This window comes from Cicer arietinum, chromosome 8 (genome assembly GCF_000331145.2).
Source record: "Cicer arietinum cultivar CDC Frontier isolate Library 1 chromosome 8, Cicar.CDCFrontier_v2.0, whole genome shotgun sequence".
Taxonomy (NCBI): domain Eukaryota; kingdom Viridiplantae; phylum Streptophyta; class Magnoliopsida; order Fabales; family Fabaceae; genus Cicer; species Cicer arietinum.
This window is the reverse complement of record NC_021167.2, coordinates 19,312,916-19,334,534: the sequence shown is the minus strand read 5'-3', so window position 1 is coordinate 19,334,534 and position 21,619 is coordinate 19,312,916. Positions and strand designations below refer to the sequence as shown.

At 30.5% G+C, this 21,619-nt stretch overlaps 2 protein-coding genes across 2 annotated transcripts; both read left to right on the top strand.

Moving 5' to 3' along the window:
• The first annotated feature begins 10,708 nt into the window (after positions 1–10,708).
• Positions 10,709–11,417, top strand: LOC105853124 (uncharacterized). The gene has a single exon (XM_012720214.3). It carries the CDS (start codon positions 10,782–10,784, stop codon positions 11,283–11,285), a length of 504 nt encoding a protein of 167 aa, XP_012575668.1. The 5' UTR covers positions 10,709–10,781; the 3' UTR covers positions 11,286–11,417.
• Positions 11,418–14,131: 2,714 nt separating this feature from the next.
• Positions 14,132–14,695, top strand: LOC101507176 (large ribosomal subunit protein eL39). Its single transcript, XM_004515118.4, has 2 exons — positions 14,132–14,270; positions 14,368–14,695. Exons 1-2 carry the CDS (start codon positions 14,268–14,270, stop codon positions 14,518–14,520), a joined length of 156 nt encoding a protein of 51 aa, XP_004515175.1. The 5' UTR covers positions 14,132–14,267; the 3' UTR covers positions 14,521–14,695.
• The last annotated feature ends 6,924 nt before the right edge of the window (positions 14,696–21,619 follow it).

The following is a 21,619-nucleotide window of genomic DNA, read 5'->3' as shown; positions in this document are numbered from 1 at the left end:
TCTTGAGTAAATTGTAAAAATCCTTTCATGTTTTGAAAGGTAACTTGTTAAAGCCTTTCCAAAACAGTAAGGTAGAATTGAAGAAATCCTTTCTAGGTAGAAGGGTAGGAATTGTGTAAAGATCAAGATTGATCCATGAAAACCAAGAACGATCTTGGTTTGAACATTTAGTGAAAAATCTCACGGTTGTGAGGACTGGACGTAACCCGGATTGGGTGAACCAGGATATATCCTTGTGTGATCTCTCTTTCTATCTCTATCTCTATTTATTTTATGCATTACAATCAAATCATATTTTGATAAAATTGATTTTACTGTTTTTAAAGCAAACCAAGATTGATATTGTTGTTTCAACAAAACCAAGATCGATCTTCATCACTGCCAAGATCAATCTTGGATTGAGATCTTATTTTTTTTTACCTTCAATTGGCATCAGAGCTCGGTCTCAAAATTTCAACACCTAACAAGTGTTAGAGAAAAGATCTAGAAAAATATCAAAAGATATGTACATTGCTGAAGGAGGGTCATCATATAGACCACCTTACTTTGGTGGCATAGACTACTATTTCTGGAAAAGAAAAATGCAGTTGTTTCTGAAATCTCAAGATACAGGAATGTGGCGTATCATTACAGATGGAGATTTCGTACCAAGAGTCGACCAAAATAATTCAACCTATGCTGAAAAGAAAGAAGCAGATTGGACAGCAGAAGAAAAATCTAAGGTACTCCTAAACTCTAATGCTCATTTATTCTTATCGTGCGCTTTGAGCAGAGAAGAATGCGAAAGAGTTGATGAATGCAAAACTGCTAAAGAAGTATGGGACACATTACAAACTCATCACGAAGGAACAAGCCATGTAAAAGAAACAAGGATTGATATAGGCATAAGAAAGTTTGAACTCTTTGAAATGAATGAAGGAGAAACCATTGATGAGATGTACTCAAGATTCACAACCATTGTAAATGAAATGCGCTCTTTAGGGAAAGCATACTCAGTACAAGACAGATTCAGAAAGATCATGAGATGTCTTCCAATAATATGGAGACCAATGGTGACAGCCATACGTCAGGCCAAGAATCTTGACGTACTCGGACTGGAGGAACTAATTGGAACATTACGAGCACATGAAGTGCTGCTACAAGAAGACAAACCAATCAAAAAGGTCAAAACAATAGCTTTGAAAGCATCTCAAGAAAGTACAGATTGATCTTGAAGCAGTTCTGGAAAACGCAGATTGATCTTGAAGCAGTTCTGGAAAACGCAGATTGATCTTGAAGCAGTTCTGGAAAACGCAGATTGATCTTGAAGCAGTTCTGGAAAACGCAGATTGATCTTGAAGCAGTTCTGGAAAACGCAGATTGATCTTGAAGCAGTTCTGGAAAACGCAGATTGATCTTGAAGCAGTTCTGGAAAACGCAGATTGATCTTGAAGCAGTTCTGGAAAACGCAGATTGATCTTGAAGCAGTTCTGGAAAACGCAGATTGATCTTGAAGCAGTTCTGGAAAACGCAGATTGATCTTGAAGCAGTTCTGGAAAACGCAGATTGATCTTGAAGCAGTTCTGGAAAACGCAGATTGATCTTGAAGCAGTTCTGGAAAACGCAGATTGATCTTGAAGCAGTTCTGGAAAACGCAGATTGATCTTGAAGCAGTTCTGGAAAACGCAGATTGATCTTGAAGCAGTTCTGGAAAACGCAGATTGATCTTGAAGCAGTTCTGGAAAACGCAGATTGATCTTGAAGCAGTTCTGGAAAACGCAGATTGATCTTGAAGCAGTTCTGGAAAACGCAGATTGATCTTGAAGCAGTTCTGGAAAACGCAGATTGATCTTGAAGCAGTTCTGGAAAACGCAGATTGATCTTGAAGCAGTTCTGGAAAACGCAGATTGATCTTGAAGCAGTTCTGGAAAACGCAGATTGATCTTGAAGCAGTTCTGGAAAACGCAGATTGATCTTGAAGCAGTTCTGGAAAACGCAGATTGATCTTGAAGCAGTTCTGGAAAACGCAGATTGATCTTGAAGCAGTTCTGGAAAACGCAGATTGATCTTGAAGCAGTTCTGGAAAACGCAGATTGATCTTGAAGCAGTTCTGGAAAACGCAGATTGATCTTGAAGCAGTTCTGGAAAACGCAGATTGATCTTGAAGCAGTTCTGGAAAACGCAGATTGATCTTGAAGCAGTTCTGGAAAACGCAGATTGATCTTGAAGCAGTTCTGGAAAACGCAGATTGATCTTGAAGCAGTTCTGGAAAACGCAGATTGATCTTGAAGCAGTTCTGGAAAACGCAGATTGATCTTGAAGCAGTTCTGGAAAACGCAGATTGATCTTGAAGCAGTTCTGGAAAACGCAGATTGATCTTGAAGCAGTTCTGGAAAACGCAGATTGATCTTGAAGCAGTTCTGGAAAACGCAGATTGATCTTGAAGCAGTTCTGGAAAACGCAGATTGATCTTGAAGCAGTTCTGGAAAACGCAGATTGATCTTGAAGCAGTTCTGGAAAACGCAGATTGATCTTGAAGCAGTTCTGGAAAACGCAGATTGATCTTGAAGCAGTTCTGGAAAACGCAGATTGATCTTGAAGCAGTTCTGGAAAACGCAGATTGATCTTGAAGCAGTTCTGGAAAACGCAGATTGATCTTGAAGCAGTTCTGGAAAACGCAGATTGATCTTGAAGCAGTTCTGGAAAACGCAGATTGATCTTGAAGCAGTTCTGGAAAACGCAGATTGATCTTGAAGCAGTTCTGGAAAACGCAGATTGATCTTGAAGCAGTTCTGGAAAACGCAGATTGATCTTGAAGCAGTTCTGGAAAACGCAGATTGATCTTGAAGCAGTTCTGGAAAACGCAGATTGATCTTGAAGCAGTTCTGGAAAACGCAGATTGATCTTGAAGCAGTTCTGGAAAACGCAGATTGATCTTGAAGCAGTTCTGGAAAACAAACATCAATCCTGGAAATAATTTTCATCCTATACTCTCATATAATCAACAAAAGATCCATCCAAGTCATATATATTCCAGAATTTGAAGAATCAAAGGCATGCTTCAATAAAGGCATATCACAAAGATCATTCCTCTTGAAAAGCAAATGCAAGTACAAGACTACAAGTAGCAAAGTACACTACTGATTTGAACTATTCTAAAGCCTGCACAAGTAACAGAAAAGCAGTACTCAAGGCTGACATACTGACACAAATCACAGAGTTCAAGGCCAGTTCATCACAAACCAGAAGATCAATCTTGGATCGATCTTCTGATGCAGCTCATCAATCTTGCTTTTGGCAGAATTTATCCAACAACTCTTTTATGACAGCTGGTCCCTTTCCAACAGTCACATGAGCTGTCATAAGCCTTCTTGGAGTCTATAAATGCAGCTGCAAGTTGAAGAACAAAACACAACAATCAACACCAAGCAAAAGATCAATATTTTCAATCATACTCAAGTGTCTCAAAATCTTTCTTATAGTTTGTTGTTTTGTTTTAATCTTTGTGTTGTAATCATTTACAACTGAGGTCTATTTACAGAATATATTTCTCAAACAAGAGTTGAGTAAATATCAAGATTCTAAATAGTCTCAAATCCATCACTTTGTAACTCAAGGTTGTTTTGTCAAAACTTGAGTAAATTGCAAAAATCCTTTTATGTTTTGAAAGGTAACTTGTTAAAGCTTTTCCAAAACAGTAAGGTAGAACTGAGGAAATCCTTTCTAGGTAGAAGGGTAGGAATTGTGTAAAGATCAAGATTGATCCATGAAAACCAAGAACGATCTTGGTTTGAACATTTAGTGAAAAATCTCACGGTTGTGAGGACTGGACGTAACCCGAGTTGGGTGAACCAGGATATATCCTTGTGTGAATCTCTCTATCTCTATCTCTATTTATTTTATGCATTACAATCAAATCATATTTTGATAAAATTGATTTTACTGTTTTTAAAGCAAACCAAGATTGATATTGTTGTTTCAACAAAACCAAGATCGATCTTCATCACTGCCAAGATCAATCTTGGATTGAGATCTTATTTTTTTTTACCTTCAGTGGCTTAACACCCTTGATTATAAAGACGTTTGAGTTGGCCAACTATTGGCTCTTGTATCACAGTTGGCTCAAAAGCATCCAACTTTGGTGTGCTTTTCACAATAGTTTGAAACTCATTATATAGTGATGGAAGCAAACTCATATATGTTTTCTAAACAATGTGGGACTTTAGTATGTATAGAGTTGAAACTACACAAAAATATGATAGTTTTCCAATGTGGGATTTCAAAAGGATTTCTTTCCAATGTGGGACTTGAATTTTAAAAACAAGTTTATTTCAACTTAAATTTACAAAAAATATTTATTTCCAATGTGGGACTTCAACACATTTTTAAATTCACATTTCAAACATAGGGTGTTGAAGTCCCACATTGGAAAGAAATATTTTTTGTAAATTTAAGTGAGAAGAAACTTGTTTTTAAAATTTAAGTCCCACATTGGAAAGAAATCATTTTGAAATCCCACATTGGAAAACTATCATATTTTTGTGTAGTTTCAACTCTATACATACTAAAGTCCCACATTGTTTAGAAAACATATGTGAGTTTGCTTCCATCACTATATAATGAGTTTCAAACTAGTGTGAAAAGCACAGCAAAGTTGGATGTTTTTCCCAACTTTCTCTTTTCTCCTTCTTGTATTCTACTCACCCAATTTTCAAGCCATTTCTCCCATTTCTTTCTGTCACTTCAGTTTTTAGAGCAGTTGCTATGCCGCAGTCCCTTTAGTTTTTAGAGCAGTTGTTATGACGCAATCCCTTCGGATTTGCTGTAGTCCTATAATAACCGCTCAAACAACAAATGGACTACGACATAACAACTGCTCTAAAGAACAAAAGGACTACAGCATAACCACCGCTCTAAAAACCGAAGGAAGTACGGCATAAAAACCGCTCTAAAAACCGAAGGGATTGCGTCATAACAACCGCTCTAAAAACCGAAAGGACTGCCGCATAACAACCGCTCTAAAAACTGAAGGGACGTAAAGAAATAGGAGAAGTGGCTTGAAAATTGGGCGAGCAGAATATAAGAGGGAGAAAAGAGAAAGTTGGGAAAAGCGTCCAACTTTGGTGTACTTTTCACAATAGTTTGAAACTCATTATATAGTGATGGAAGCAAACTCACATATGTTTTCTAAACAATATGGGACTTTAGTATGTATAGAGTTGAAACTACACAAAATATGATAGTTTTCCAATGTGAGATTTCAAAAAAAATTATCTCCAATGTGGGACTTGAATTTTAAAAAACATGTTTTTTTCTATTTCAATTTACAAAAAGTATTTCTTTCTAAAGTGGGACTTGAAATTTGAAACAAGTTTCTTTTCACTTAAATTTACAAAAAGTATTTCTTTCCAATGTGGTACTTCAACATATTTTTAAATTCACACTATAACATACTTATGTTCCAATAATCCCCCACTTGAATTTAAAAAAAAATGTTTCTGAAATAGCATCAAATGCTTCTATAAGATCGTGCATAAATAAAGGTGTCACTTGACTTGAGCCTTTACATAGTAAGTAAGATTCAGATTCAACAAGAGTGACTCGTAGTCTTGAACTCTATCTCTGACATCAAACCCACACACAACCTTTTCATAGGGTGTATTTTCAAAAGCTCGTGCATTAATGGCCCTGCATGTGTATCCTAGTATAGTGAACCCTCTAGGAACTCTGCCTCGAAATTCCATAGGAAGCGGCCCCACTTCCACATTCACATAGGTGAGAGTATCAAGAGTACTCTTGTAGCTAGGTACTCCCACCACATAGAGTATAGATCTCATTAAGAATTTCTATTAACTCATCCTATCATCGCTTCAGGAATCATGCTTCTCTAATTTATAATAGCATGTTAATCTCATATCACTTTACGACTTGTTATTACCCATTGAACCTAATTATTGGGATCTCCAGTCTTTTAGGTCGGATTACCATCATGAGTGACTCTGTAGGCATTAGTCTCATCTTTTTGGATGTATTTATGACATTCTCTTTAGCTAATCCTTTCGTCAAACGATTTGCTAAATTCTCATCAGTGCATACATGATCCACTCTAACAACTCATTTAGAAAATAACTTTCTAACAGCGTTGTGCTTACGACGAATTTGTCGTCTCTTATCGTTGTAATAACGATTTTCAATCTTTGCAATAGCCGCGGTACTATCGTAGTGGATCAACGCATCTGTCATAGGTTTTTCCCATATAGGGATCTCAACCAGCTCGCTTCTTCACTAGTAGTAGCTAATGCTATCATTTCAGACTCCATGATGGACTGAGCCAATATGATTTGGAGTCATCTGATAAAACGTTCCAATCAGCAACATTGTATCCTTCAAGGACTATAGGAAATCTTTGATAATGTAATCCGAGACTCATGGTCCTTTTCAGGTATCTCACGACTCTTTCCATAGCGTGCCAATGCTCCATACTAGGTCTACTGGTAAACCTGCACAACAGTCCCACGACGTAGGCAATGTCGGGTCTAGTACAATCAGTGGCATACACGAGGCTGCCAATGATTCTCGCATATTCAGTTTGTCTAACACCTTCACCAGTGTAATTGAAAAGTTTCACACTTAGATCATATGGTGTGGAAGCAGGTTTACTGTTAAAGTATTTATATTTCTTTAGGATTGTTTCAACATAGTGAGATTGATTCAAAAAAGTTCCATTTTCTGACCTAGTAATCTTGATTTTGAGGATTACATTTGCTTCTCCGAGATCTTTCATATCAAAGTTGTTACACAACAATAATTTCACAATATTTACAGCATGAATGCTTGAATCAAATGAGTTAGTCATCTACATAGAGACATATGGTAGTGCAAATGTCATTTTCAAATTTGTAGTAAATACATTTGTCACTTTCATTCACTTTAAACTCATTCGATATAATAAAGTTATCAAACTTTTCATGCCATTTCTTAGAAGTTTGTTTAAGACTATACAAAGACTTATCTAACATACATACCTTATATTCTTGTCCTTGAATTACAAAACCTTCAGGTTGTTCCATAATAGATTTCTTCTTTCGAATCACTTTTTAAAAAAGTTGTTTTAACATCCATTTGGTGTATCACCAGGTTAAAAATAGTTGCTAGTGATATGAGTATTCTAATGGATGTTATTCTAGTGATCGGTGGAAAATTGTCGAAGAAATCTATTTCTCTTTGTCTAAAACCTTTGGCTACAAGGTGTGCCTTGTATTTATCAATCATTCCATTAGGTTTTAGTTTCTTTTTCAATATCCATTTACAACCTGTTGATTTGCAACAAGAGGCAAGTCTACTAAATGTCGGATCCTGTTAGACTCTAGAGAATCCATTTCATCTTTTATTGCTTCATGCAATAGATCTGCATCTAAAGATGACAAAGCTTCTTAAGGATTTGCAGGATCCTCTTCAAAAGTATAAGTCGTATAATGGGGTGTATAATCTTTACCAAGTATGACTATCTTACTTCTTCGAGTTACTTCTTCGGGTTTCTGTTTCGCATTGTTTGCTGCTTCTAGTAACAGAAACATGACTTGGTTCGCTGCCCCCACTATTTCTCCATTTGAAAGAAAATTTATTTTCTTAAGAGTCAACTTCATTTGACTTTATGATCACTTTTGCATTAAGGTCATAAAACTTATACGCTTTTTTCTTTACCGCATACCCAATGAATTCTCATTCATATGCTCTACTGGCAAGTTTAATTCGCTCGGGATCTGGGATTCTGACATAAGCCAGACCACTCCATGTTTGAAAATAAGACAAATTCGATTGTCTTTTCTTCACTATCCAATAAGGAGATGTTTTGTTTTTAGATTTAAGAACTCTATTCAAAACATAGCAAATAAACAATATATTTTCCGCACACCAATGATATGAATCACAAGAGTTAAGCATACTAGCAACAACTAGTTCAATAAGAATTCCAATCTTTTTTTTTTACAACTTTACCATTCACTTCAAGTAATTATGGTATAGTTGTTCCATGTATAATTCCAGACAATTTATAAAACTCATTAAGTAAACTAGAATCATACTTGGAACCTCTTAATCTTTATACTAAATTGATTTTCAATTTCAGTTACAGAGATTCTTAACATATCAAGCGTTTCACTTTTATTTTTCATTTCTTGTTAACGTCTCATCAAGTTCACATATATCAAAGTGTAATAAATCTAACTACTCAGATTCTTTAACTATAAATTTATGTAAACTCTTTGTTATTTTAGTTTGATTATAAAAATCACATTTTTCAAAATCATTTAACAATAACTTTGAAATCAAACCTAAGTTACTTAATTTTGAAATCAAATGTGTTCACATCACATAGTCTAGCATATCAAAATTAAAATCACACAACATATATGCAAAAAGAGACATTTTTTATTTCAACATTCAAACATAAAGAGACATATTAAATTTCAACCTTTAATTTAAATATGCCATGAGTGGCGTACCTTAATAGATGATCTCATGAGTTATCTTCTGAATTTTACGGAAGTGTGCTTCCACAGATATGTCAGCCTCCATGTGCCCCCACAGATCTGTCAGCCTCCACGTAAATGTCATCGGACATCTGATACTCTAGGTAGCAGTCACAACTTACTTATTCAGAGTATCTCAAACATATCTCCAATATTGCTGGAACTGTAATAGTTATACAGATCATCAGCAATTCGATTAAGAATATAATTCTTATCATTATTCTCCCATGGGTTAATTCTCCACATGGGTTAATTCAAAGACAACATAACCAAATCCAGTAATCTCTTCGGTTGACGTGGCAGAAAGAAACGTCTTAAAATTGTTGTTTTTGAGTTTTAGAAAATCATTTAAAAATCACAATTTATGCCACCGAAGATATTACTGGGTTGAGTTGCGAACTAGGTCGCTCTTTTTAAGACGTTTCGCGGCACTGCCCAAATTGTGCATCGCTCTTTCTAAGACGTTTCGCGGCACTGCCCAAATTGTGCAAGGCAGACTATCTGCACCGAAGAAAACCGTTCTAGAATTACACCCTCAATATGGCAGCATAATAACCGCTCAAAAAGACAAAAAAACGAATGGACTACAACATAATAACCGCTCTAATAACAAAAATTGGGCGAGCAGAATATAAGAGAGAGAAAAGAGAAAGTTTGAAAAAGCATCCAATTTTGGTGTACTTTTCACAATAGTTTGAAACTCATTATATAGCGATAGAAGCAAAGTCACATATCTTTTCTAAACAATGTGGGACTTTAGTATGTATAAAGTTGAAACTACACAAAATATGATAGTTTTTCAATGTGAGATTTCAAAAAAAAAAAATTCTTTCCAATGTGGGACTTGAATTTTAAAAAAAGTTTCTTTCCACTTAAATTTACAAAAAAATATTTCTTTCCAATGTGAGACTTCAACACATTTTTAAATTCACACTATAACATATTAAAGTCCCACATTATTTAGAAAACATATGTGACTTTGCTTCCATCACTATATAATGAGTTTCAAACTATTGTGAAAAGTACATTCTAATTTTCGAGCCACTTCTCCCTTTTCTTTCTGTCTCTTTGGTTTTTAGAGCGGTTGTTATGCCGTAGTTCATCCCGGGAACTTCGTGGTTGATATTAAATATTAAAATCGTTATTTTTAATGACTCTCACTCATCTATTTGTATTAAATGAATTGAAATACATGAAGCATATATTCATAATAATAATATTAAAAGATTGAAAGTTGATAAAAAAAAATTGATAATAGTGACTAAGATTTAAAACCATTTTTTTTTATTTAAAAAGTGATTTATCAATTTTTAATTTATTTTTTCCATCAATAAAATTATATAAAAAAAAATACTTCAGATTAATTGCCAATGTTACATAATAATATTCCGTGTTACTCATGAGAGTTTCATTGGTCTTTCCAAATTGCAGTTGTTGCACCATGTAAATTAACAAGATATGCAATTGACTCGGTATGAACCGATATGATTTGACTAAATTAATGATCGGAATTGTGATCCGTGCAATACATACGACTCGATTTAGTTGATTTTAAAAAATAAATCGAATGTTTGCTATCGTTTGTCATTTTTTTTTTTCAAATTTAAAATTGTCTATCTTAAATTATTATTTGTACTTTTTAAATAGAATAATTTATCAGTATATGTTAATTTAAGATCAGCGCGTTATGGAATAATATGCCTACAAGTCTAGTGTCTAAGTATCCACCTAATCCATTTTAAATGATACTTTCTATTATTATTGATAAAAATAATTAAAGTGATACCTAATTAAAGTTAATATTTTAAAATAACAAATGTATTATAATTTAAAATAAGTAAAGTGAATAAATAAATTTTAAATATTAATTAATAATTCTTTTTAATTAAAAATATATTTTTATATCATTTTACATTAAAAATTAATAGAACAACTTAATTTATCAAATTAGACTATTAATTATAAAAACAACTATCAACTAATTTTCTCAAACAAATATTAAAAATAATTTTTTTAATGTTGTTTTTATAATAAACGATATATGATTTTTTATTTTTCAAATTAATTAGTAAGTTTGAGATTTGATCGGAAGCTGGAACGGCATTTTTTAATTTTGGTTGGGAAATGAAAACTGGAAATAATTATTCTTTCATCAAAAAATGAAAAAGTTATATTTATTTTTTCAGTATAAATATAACTCGAATCGTGTTATGTACTCATTACAACAACTCCATTTTCTCGCTCCATTCCCAAATTCGAAATCTCTATTCAATGGAAGAAAATCAAAACATTCCTCAGCTTGACGAACCACTCACCACCGACTCAAAATATGACCAGAAACCTTCATCATCGCAACCACCACTACAAGATGAAGAAGAAGAAGAAACAGAGTCGGAAGAAGAAACAGAATCGGAGGAAGATTCCGAGGAAAGCCTAAACCCTAATCCTTTCGAAGTGAACGCATTTGAACTTGTGCGGTACAATAAAGGTGAAGAAGTTTTTAATCATTGTGAAGCTGAGAAGAAGGAAAAACCTTCTGATTCGAATTTGATTTTGCATGAGATGATTCAATATCGAGGAATGAATGCGGAGTTGGTTAAGGAGACAGTTGAAATAATGGATGAATCAGAGAGGTCTGAGTTTGAAGAAAGATGGAAGAAGTTACATATCGCTGAATTGGAGTTGTTTACAAGGCGAGCTCGGTTGGTTGAAGAACAGGCTAGCTTGATATTGGATGCATTGAAGTCGTCATTAAAATCATCATCAAACCATTAGGTTCAACTATATGTTGCCATTGCTTTTACTTGTTGAGATTTTGTTGCTATTTTGTAGACATTTTGTAGACATTTTTCATTTTGTTACTTCGGATTTTGGATGTTAAGATGATGTTGTTTTTTACAAGTCTCATTTTGTTTAGCTCTCGTTGAATTTTTTCTCCATGTTTACTTGCTGCAACTTAGGGATCGTTTGACATGTGTTTTAAAGAAGAAAGCGATATTCTAACTTAGTTGTTTAGTGTTCTGTGATTTAGTTTGGATCTATTAAAATTAAAAGTAATCTAAAAAATGATATTTCGTAAACGGTTTAAGTGTTGTAATGTTTTAGTAACAATTACTTTGTTTTAAAGAAAACAGTTATAAAAAGTAATGTTTTTAGAAACTACTCTTTTTCAAAAAATTCAGTTTAGGTTCTGTTTAGTTTTTTAATTTTGAAAAAGATATAAATTGATTATTTTGTTTGTTTTGCTTAGTGCAAATCACATAATCAAAATAATTAGTTATAAATACTTTTTTTTTTTGGAAATATTACTTTTAATATTTTTTTATTAACTTTGTTTAGTTTACTGTTAGATTTTCATTTTTTTTAAACTATAATTACCAAGTTCAAATTTATTGAAGTGATAAAATGTATTACTTAAAGTATATTATTTTTACATAACAATTTTCTGCATCCTTGATTAGATCATTTTCGTTAAATGTGATAGTTGAATCCCACTATGCATTTTTTTCCAACAGTTTGTAATTAGTAACTGTTTGGCATGATATTTAGATCTTATTATTTTGTTGTTTGGATAGTTCAATTCTATTGCTGACTCATATATGTGATGTAGTTAAATTGTACAATGTGATGAAGTCACTATCATTAATTCATTTTGAACTCAAAACAGATTATTACTCTCAAGTCGTTTTAGTTTTGTTGCATATGGTACTTTGACAATGAAAGCCAGTTAAATAAGAACATGTTCTCCCTTGTAACTAAACAGTTACCATGTTTTCATTTTTTAAAATTGATCCTTATGGTTTCTGTCACCATTTGTGAGTATTGTTTTTTATTGCGGACTATTATGTTGCGAGTGTTGTTTTAAATTGCCGATGTGGTTTTGTTTAAAATTTTTACATTAAGAAAATGCAGACATATATGACTTAATTTGGAGATCTGCTTTTGTTATGAATCAACCATATTGCAGCCTTTATTTTGTATGTGGACTGCAATTTAAAAATAATATTTATCAAGGATGCAGGTTTTGTAGATTTCATTGTTTGTGATGAATAAATAATCGGACATAATATGCTTTCCTGATTTTTTGTTAGTGATATTCGAAGGCAATTTTCGCAACAAGTGTGTAGAAAAAATCATTTAAAATTTGAATTAATTATGAACTCATTTGTTAAAATAATGTTGGGAGAATATTCAGAAAATTGTTGTCTGATGGAAGTCTTATGAAAGTACAACCGACAAATTTAATCTTGTTAAATAAATAATCAATCTCTCTCTCTCTTCCTCCAGTGAAGTAGTGTCTCTAATTTCTTCTTTGCAATTGCAATTCTTACAAAAAACTACATCATTCTCCTTCGTACTTTTGTTTGTTTGTTTTTTCTCTGCTTTTTTTTTAGAAACTACATAATGTAAATAACACAAAAATCAGTGTAATAACTGTTTTTTTTAATATTTATGCATTCATGGATCACTAATGCGAAATCCTTCTTCCATCTACTCTTGGCACATGATTTTGGTTGCCATTTAACAAAGGACCAAAAAGCTTATGCAACAGCAATCATAAACAAATTATGTAGCACTGACTATTAGTGGAAAGCTTATATTTCTTCTTAACAATAAGTCAGCTATAAAATGTTTCTTTAAATGAATTATGGGTAATTGAAATGTTACAAGATTATTTATCATGTAATTTTTTATTTTTTAAATCTCAAATACATATATCAATAAAGGTTTAATCTTTTAAGATCCATTCCTCTGAACCCCAAAAACATCGTAAATATTCACTATATGTCAATGTTTGACATCAATACTTGTGGTTGTGTACGACAAAATTGCATTGTTAAGTGAAAAGTGATCTTTTAATATTTTTGAGTTACAATCGAAGAATTCAAGCTATTTGCTCTCATCTTTGCTAAAATATCTTCACAAGCATTTCCTTTTTGAAGGATTTGGCGGGGAATAATCAACCATAATATTTACTTGAAGTCTTTAATTATATGAAGCAAATTTGCATATGTATGAAATTGAAGGGTCCTTGTAATGATCAATTGAACCACGCGAAGTAAGTCAAAACAACACAAGATTTTTCTATAGCCAGTTTTCCAACACAACTAAATTCCTACTAAACTACATGAACCAAATCAAAACAAAACAAGAATTTTCTTGATTTTTTTAACAAAATATTTTTTTAATTTTTTTTAAAGAAACACCATTCAAACAATAAAAAATTATTTTTATTTTAAAATAATAGAATTTTTCATTATAAAATCTAAAACAAATGCACCATTTGTTAAACTTATATATATATATATATATATTTTCTTTTGTTAAACTTATTGATATAATTTTTAAAAGATTAATCTTGAAAACACTCAATTATTCGTAATACAAATAAACTGACTAATAAAAATAGTAGGGATTAAAGACATATGAATTATAAATTGAAAAATCATACTAAGTAGTAAACACATCATTAACAACATAAATATTAATAAATTTTATTGAAAAAATTTTACAATAGTTAGAAATTTCTTATTTCATTTAAAAAATATATATTTAAAGATTTCTGCCAAGAATTTTTTTATAATTATAAAATAGAATATTAATTATTAACCGTTGGAAGAGTTATTTTCGCTTTAAACCTCTCACTTGATAGAGAGACCCCGCGTAGATATAAAACAAGAGTTATTTAGGGTTTTATTGGCGGCGCCTTTCGTTCTCGTTTCCCAGTGACACTCGAACTCGGAGGAGGGATCCAAAATGGTAAACTGAAAAAGAAATTGCAATTTGACAACAATAATGAACTATTTTGCTATTCAATTTCTGATTTAGAGTTTGATTTAATGTTATTGCATTGCAGCCTTCACACAAGACATTCAGAATAAAAAAGAAACTTGCTAAGAAGATGAGACAGAACAGACCTATCCCTTATTGGATCCGTATGCGAACCGACAACACCATCAGGTACAATGCAAAGCGTCGTCACTGGCGTCGCACCAAGCTTGGCTTCTGAGGTTCTTTCATTATTCGGTTTTGTTTTTATTTTTCTTTTGATATCAGACAACAACTTTTGTTTAGGTGTTTTTAATGTTGGGATTGAAATCAGTGTTATTTATTTAATGAATTGGTTTGTGGTTTTGAACATCTTATTTTATTTTATGTAGTGACTATGATGATTTGACTCGCAATTTTAATTTTGTTTAACAGAATGAATGGATGGTCTTTAATCTGATTATTATGTTAGGATGTTTTTTAAGTTTATTATGGTTAATATATTTGTTTGAGATTATGTTTATATGTTTTGATGACCGGCAATCTTATATGGAACGAAGTGTTGGGTGGTCAAAAACCAATGTGAGGATAAAAATAAGTGTACAAGAGATGTGAATGTTGCGTTGGATGTGTAGAAAGATGAGATGATATAGGATCAGGAATGGTGTTAGAGAGAGTTGGGGTAGCATCTATAGTAAAAATGTAGAGTAGATGATAGAAACTAGGTTTCGGTGGTTTAGGCATGTGGAGAAGAAACTTGTAGATTAAGCATTAAGAGAGTAGATCATATGGAGGGTAGTCAAATTGCTAGAGGCAAGATAAGACCTATAAAAACTATAAGAGAAACTATTAGAAAAGATCTAGAGATTAATGAGATGAAAATAAATGTACTATATGATAGAATGTTATGACATGGTTTCATCCATGTATCTTACCTCACTTAGTGGGATAAGACTTGGTTGCTGGTGTTGTTGTTGGTGTGTATGTTCTTATAGGAGAAAATATGCTTTTGATTCTGACAAGCTCCTATTTTCAAATACTGCACCTTGTTTGTGTGGTTTGTTGGTTTAAAATTTTGTTTTGAATACATTTTCTCTCTAACATGAATTATAGTTACTGTTGGCATATGTAGTAAAAATATAATTTTCTGTTTAGTACACAATTTTATCCTCTAAGAATTAGCCATTAGGTGTGTAATGTGTATAGTAGTATATTGAAAAACAAGAGCACTACTCTTGGCAAGATACTCCCTTTATGAACAGAGTGTGATTCTAATGTTGACCGGTGTTTTTCTTTTGAATCAAGTTTTGAGATACTCTCTTAATGAACATTATTAACTATCCAAATTTCTATATTACAGAGGCACTGATAATTAAATATTATAATTAGCCCAAAGATTTTGGATAACACATACTCCTTAGTCTATTTTGTGTCACTCCTTTTCTTTTTTAACAATTTATTTTCTGAAGTTTCTTTTGGGTTGCATGACCTTATGTGAAAGCTGTATAGTCTTTTCTTGTATCTTATTTATGAATCTGATTACAACTTATGTGGAGGGAAGCTGTTCTGTGTGGACACATTTTACAGCTGCACTATTTGAGAATATAGTTTTCTTCTATTTGCACATCAGAAGCCATAAAGTGCAGTTTTGGAGTATTATTTTTATTGTTTGGTAGCAAAAATTGATTTACCAATTAAGAAGGCTGGTTTATATTTTGTTTATGCCTTATTTTAAACAAAATAATAATATTTTATTTTCTGTAGTTTTCTTAGTATGGCTGACTTAGAGTTTGTTATATTTTTATTTCATGTGCCTGATACTGATAACCCAAAATTTCCATCACCAATGCAAGTAATCTCTCATCGGGGTAACCATGAACCTTGTTTAGAAGACCTTTTTGCAGAAAACCTTAAACGAAATGATTGATCTCTTCTACCTACCCACATCCTTTGCCAATAAAATGGTTCCCCTGTCTCTGCAGTTACAGTTGTTATACTAAACAAAATATTTTTCTATCTTTTGAAACAGAACTATGATCCACTCTTATACTTCTCCCATTGTGGATGAGGGGAAGTGGCAATTGGCAAACCCTGTCTTTTGAATCCATTACTTTCACTCTTTTTATGGTAATAATATCCTAACTAATGTCTAGGAAAAGCTGTCACAACAATCACTAGCAAGCCATCAGAACTCATCAAACATATGAATGACAATTTGAATGAAAATGCAGAACCAAGAAAGCCTAATTGATTATATTCTTGTTATTTTGTCCGGGTTTTCTTTTCGTGTGTGAATTGTCCATCATTTTGTCTATCCACGACCAAATGTAAGGTGGTTCGTGCATCTTTTTTTAAAAATAGATTTTCAGTTCCAATTATAAGTGCTGATACTCAGTTGTTTGGTTTTCCTAGTTAACAAACTTTTTACACTAGGTGGGAGCTTTCACTCAAACTAATTGTGACTTGGGTTCAATCTTAGTGTTTTTCTGTTGGACAACGTAAATTGCACTGAGGTTATGGTTTTGGTTCTGAAGTGTGTCTCTCTCGATCTAAACTTTTATTAATAACTAAATAAGGTTACGATACTTGTACGCAACTCAATTGACCAAACTTTCTTAGCAATGGTTTGATATAGGTTTACCGTGGAAAATGAGTTTATTAGATATGGTTTTCTGTATGAAGATTGAAGAATGATATTACCATATGGTGTTTTATTTAATAAGATGAAGCAGAAATCGTGGAAGAACTATACACAAAACTCAAAGGTCTAAGGATTGATAAAAAGAGATGTTTGAGATTTTCTCTTATTTTTTCAAAAAATTTTGTTGATATTATCATTTTGGTCTCTCATCCTACACATGCAATCAAGAACTTAGGGCATATTCAATATTCAAATATCAAAATAGTGGTTTACTCAATAATATGTCTAAACATCAGAACAATTTTGTCTATTTAACCAAGAAGTCCTTGTAAGAGAAAAAAAATCCATGTCACTAACTAACCATTACGGTATATTTATTATTTGAATGTATGTCACTAATATAAATTATTATCTGTAATTTCACTTATTTCAGACGAATAAAAACTAAAAACTAAAAAATATACATATATTAATAATATCAAGATATTTGAATTGCTTCTTTTATGATAGAATATTATTCTACTACATTCTGATTTCTAAACCATGATATTTAATTGAGATGTTAGAGATTCAATGACAAAGTAGAAATATTACTTTACTAACAAATCATCGATTGTTCAGTTATCTAACAAAATATTACCTTAATAGTATTACTTTTCTATAAACCATTGAACTATCACATTTGTTGTGGGTACTTTTGTTGCATATTTCATTTTTTTAACGTGCAACTTCCATATAATAGTATAATACATATTAATTAATATTTATTTCTAGATTACCCATTGATTCATCCCTTTTGTAGTGCATGTTATGCATAAATAAATATTTATTTGTTCTGTTCTGATACACATCATCTTTTGTAGAAATCGTTTATTTTTTGTTTTTTAAATATAATTTATCATCGATTTGTAGCATTCTTCTTCATAATAGAATATAAAAAAAATGAAATTTGACAATTTTGCTGCAATATTCTCACGGATGAAATAGATAGGTAATATAGAACTCATTTTATATGCACGACTACATATTTTTTTATATTGACTCTCAATGTTGTTATAAAGTAGCTAAAGGATCTTCCAAATGCATGTTACTACGGATATGTATATATATATATATATTTATATATGAAGTACGAATATTTTGCTTTATATTTGCTGTTATGTTTTAATATTTAATTTTATAATTATTGGAATCATGTTTTACTTTATTGTTTGTGATATTTTAGTTTGATATAATACTGATTCACGTTGCTATATTTAATTTTGTTATTTATTTTTCATTTCAAGTTTAGTATGTCCATCTATATATTTAATAAAGTCTTAAATTGGAACAATTACAATTACTGGAAGAGTCCGTTCTAGAAAAAATAAATAATTTTTTTTTCCAGAGTTGGATATTCTCAACTACATTGTATATTTATTTGAACTTAGAGTTTTTTTTTCTTAGAACTTGTCTCTAATACATATGTTGGTGTTGGTACAGTATTAACTATCTTAAATTTATAAATTTATAGATGAATTTGCAGTATTAACTACGTTAAATTTATTTTTGCATAAAGTGGATTTGTACCATTTTCAATTTTTAATGTCATTTGAATGTAGAAAATTATTATAAAAAAAAATTCAGTGTGTTGAAGAAATTTAAAAATAACAAATTAAATAGATAAAATAATATTTTTATTTAAAATTAAAAGTAACAAGTTAAAGGGATAAAATGATACATTTATTAAAAAACAAGAGTAACAAATAAATGGATAAAATAATATTGAAAATTAAAAATAACGAGTTAAATGAATAAAATAATATTTTTATTAAAAATCAATAATTGTATGAAAAGTAACAAATTAAATGAATAAAATGATATATTTATTGAAAATTAAAAATAGAAAATTAAAAAGGTAAAGTAATAGTTGTATTCAAAATTAAAATAATTCTCAAGCAAATAACCACGTATTCAATAGTAAAGACTAAATCAATACAGTCTACGGTCACTCGAAATTCTCAATAATTTTAAAAAAATACAATTCTTGTATTTATTTATTTTGTTTACAAAAAACCGATTGATAATTTAAAATTTGATGTAGACCAAACATGACTATTAACAACAATTTATTCTAAAATTTTATATTTATATTTAGACAGCATATCCAAAATTACTTTAGTAAATCCATTTAGAATACCTAAATTTTGGAATTACTAATGAACTTCTACGTATATTGAAGGTATAAAATTAATTAAAATTTATATATATACAAAATATTTGCATTAAATTTTTTTGAAAAAAAAAATAATAATTAAATGTAAAAAGATTGTGAAAATCAAATTATATAAGTGGTAATTGTGGTTTGTGTGTAAATCGAGGTGTAATGAATTTCTACTAGACCTAATTAGTAGATATGCTCATTAAAAAAAAGACTGTAATTTATGTTGTTGTAATTTTGAATCTTATAATTGATGTATTTTATGAGTTTAATTATTTTTATGAGTTGAATTGTGGTTGTTGAGTTATTGTTCTCGAGATGTATCTAATATGTGAAGGTGATATGCTATTTGTGCCTCCTTACATGAATTAATCTAACTAATGACATGCATCATATATATCCTCATTGTGCCATGTAGATTGATATGTGTATATGGATTAAAATTTATTTTACTAATTTTTTAATTATTAAAATTACTTATTTTTTATTAGACTCAAATTTTGAGATTAGAATAAGGTCTTCAAAATTTTCAAGACGACTCTAAACCAAATACATTAATTTTTGTAGTCCAAATTATAACTTTGATGTCTATAATAAAAAAATAGGAGGGAATAGTTTATAAAAAAATTACAAAAACAACTACTATAATTATAAAAAAAAAAAATTTCCAACCAAAATTCTAAATAATTTTAAATTATTAAAAATATCAACTAAAATTTGATTTACTACTTCTCTCCAATACATTCTTATAAATTTACCACTTAAAGTTTTTTATATATAATACAATATTATAATTTCTATCGTTCTCGAGATGTATCTAATATGTGAAGGTGATATGCTATTTGTGCCTCCTTACATGAATTAATCTAACTAATGACATGCATCATATATATCCTCATTGTACCATGTAGATTGATATGTGTATATGGATTAAAATTTATTTTACTAATTTTTTAATTATTAAAATTACTTATTTTTTATTAGACTCAATTTTTGAGATTAGAATAAGGTCTTCAAAAATTTCAAGACGACTCTAAACCAAATACATTAATTTTTGTAGTCCAAATTATAACTTTGATGTCTATAATAAAAAAAATAGGAGGGAATAGTTTATAAAAAAATTACAAAAACAACTACTATAATTATAAAAAAAAAAAATTCCAACCAAAATTCTAAATAATTTTAAATTATTAAAAATATCAACTAAAATTTAATTTACTACCTCTCTCCAATACATTCTTATAAATTTACCACTTAAATTTTTTATATATAATACAATATTATAATTTCTATTTATCCATTAAAATTTTAAAAATTTGGTCACTCCAATATTTTAGTTCAAGATCTACCATGAAGAACAAGATTGGAATGTTCCGAAAAATCCACCGAGAAAAGTTGAGGTAAATCACAAGTTAAATTCTCTTGAAGAATTTTTTTTTTATATGTCGAGATACGTTTGAGGTTTAAATTCAGAATATGATATTCAGTCTAATAATATTAACATTTATCAGTTTTTAACACAGATTATTTTGTTTATCATATTTAAATTATTATTTTATTAGATAGTCTCTTGTTTATCATTTTTAAATTCTTTATTTATGAGATATTCTCTTGTTTATCATACCAAAAAAGTACATATTAAAACATGTGATAAATTCTCCTAAAGAAAAATTTTATATGAACAAAATAACATATGTTATAATAAGTTAATTATTTTGTAAATTGTTTTTTATTTTTTGGTTTTATATGTTAATTTTATTTATTAATAAAGAAGATATGAGACTATGAAGTGAAGAATCATCTATATTTTATGAAACAATAAAAATGTCAAATAATTATTTTTATTTCGAGAAATGCATCATCCTTATTTAGAATTTCATCTTTTCTCCAATATTTTTTTTTTATAACGGTAAAATCACAAAAACAACTTAAGAGACAAAACAAGAGTAATATCATTCTACTGTCATCATCAAGGAGAAGTAATAGACTTGGAGGGGAGTAGGTAGGGGAACAATACTAAAATCTCCACTTATATTAAGGTTAGTCAGTCTATTAACAGGGCTGACCATGGGACTCTGTAGGCAGACCAACTGCATAGACCCAAAGTGTTTTTAATTTTTAAGAGTATTATAGGACTCCAAAAAATACTACTAAAAGATTAAAGTTCACTTTGCACTATAGGGTCCAAAAACCAAAAAGAACCATAATTCATAACAATAAAAATGGCCCAAATTTTTTGAAAAAAATAAATAACAAAAAATGTAGAATTATAGTTTCAATGTTATTGGTGTTATTTACAATTTAAATAAAGAATGATTCTTTGTAGAATTTTATTACCGGGGGCTCAATTTTTAAGCTTAGAGCATGACCTCCAAAATGTTTGAGAAAACCCTGTATATCAGCATATCGATTGGCCTCACAATAGACATGATTTACCACACAACTTCATTCTCTACGATATCTTCAAGAGAGATGGCTTCTTAAAGAAGCAATGCAAGA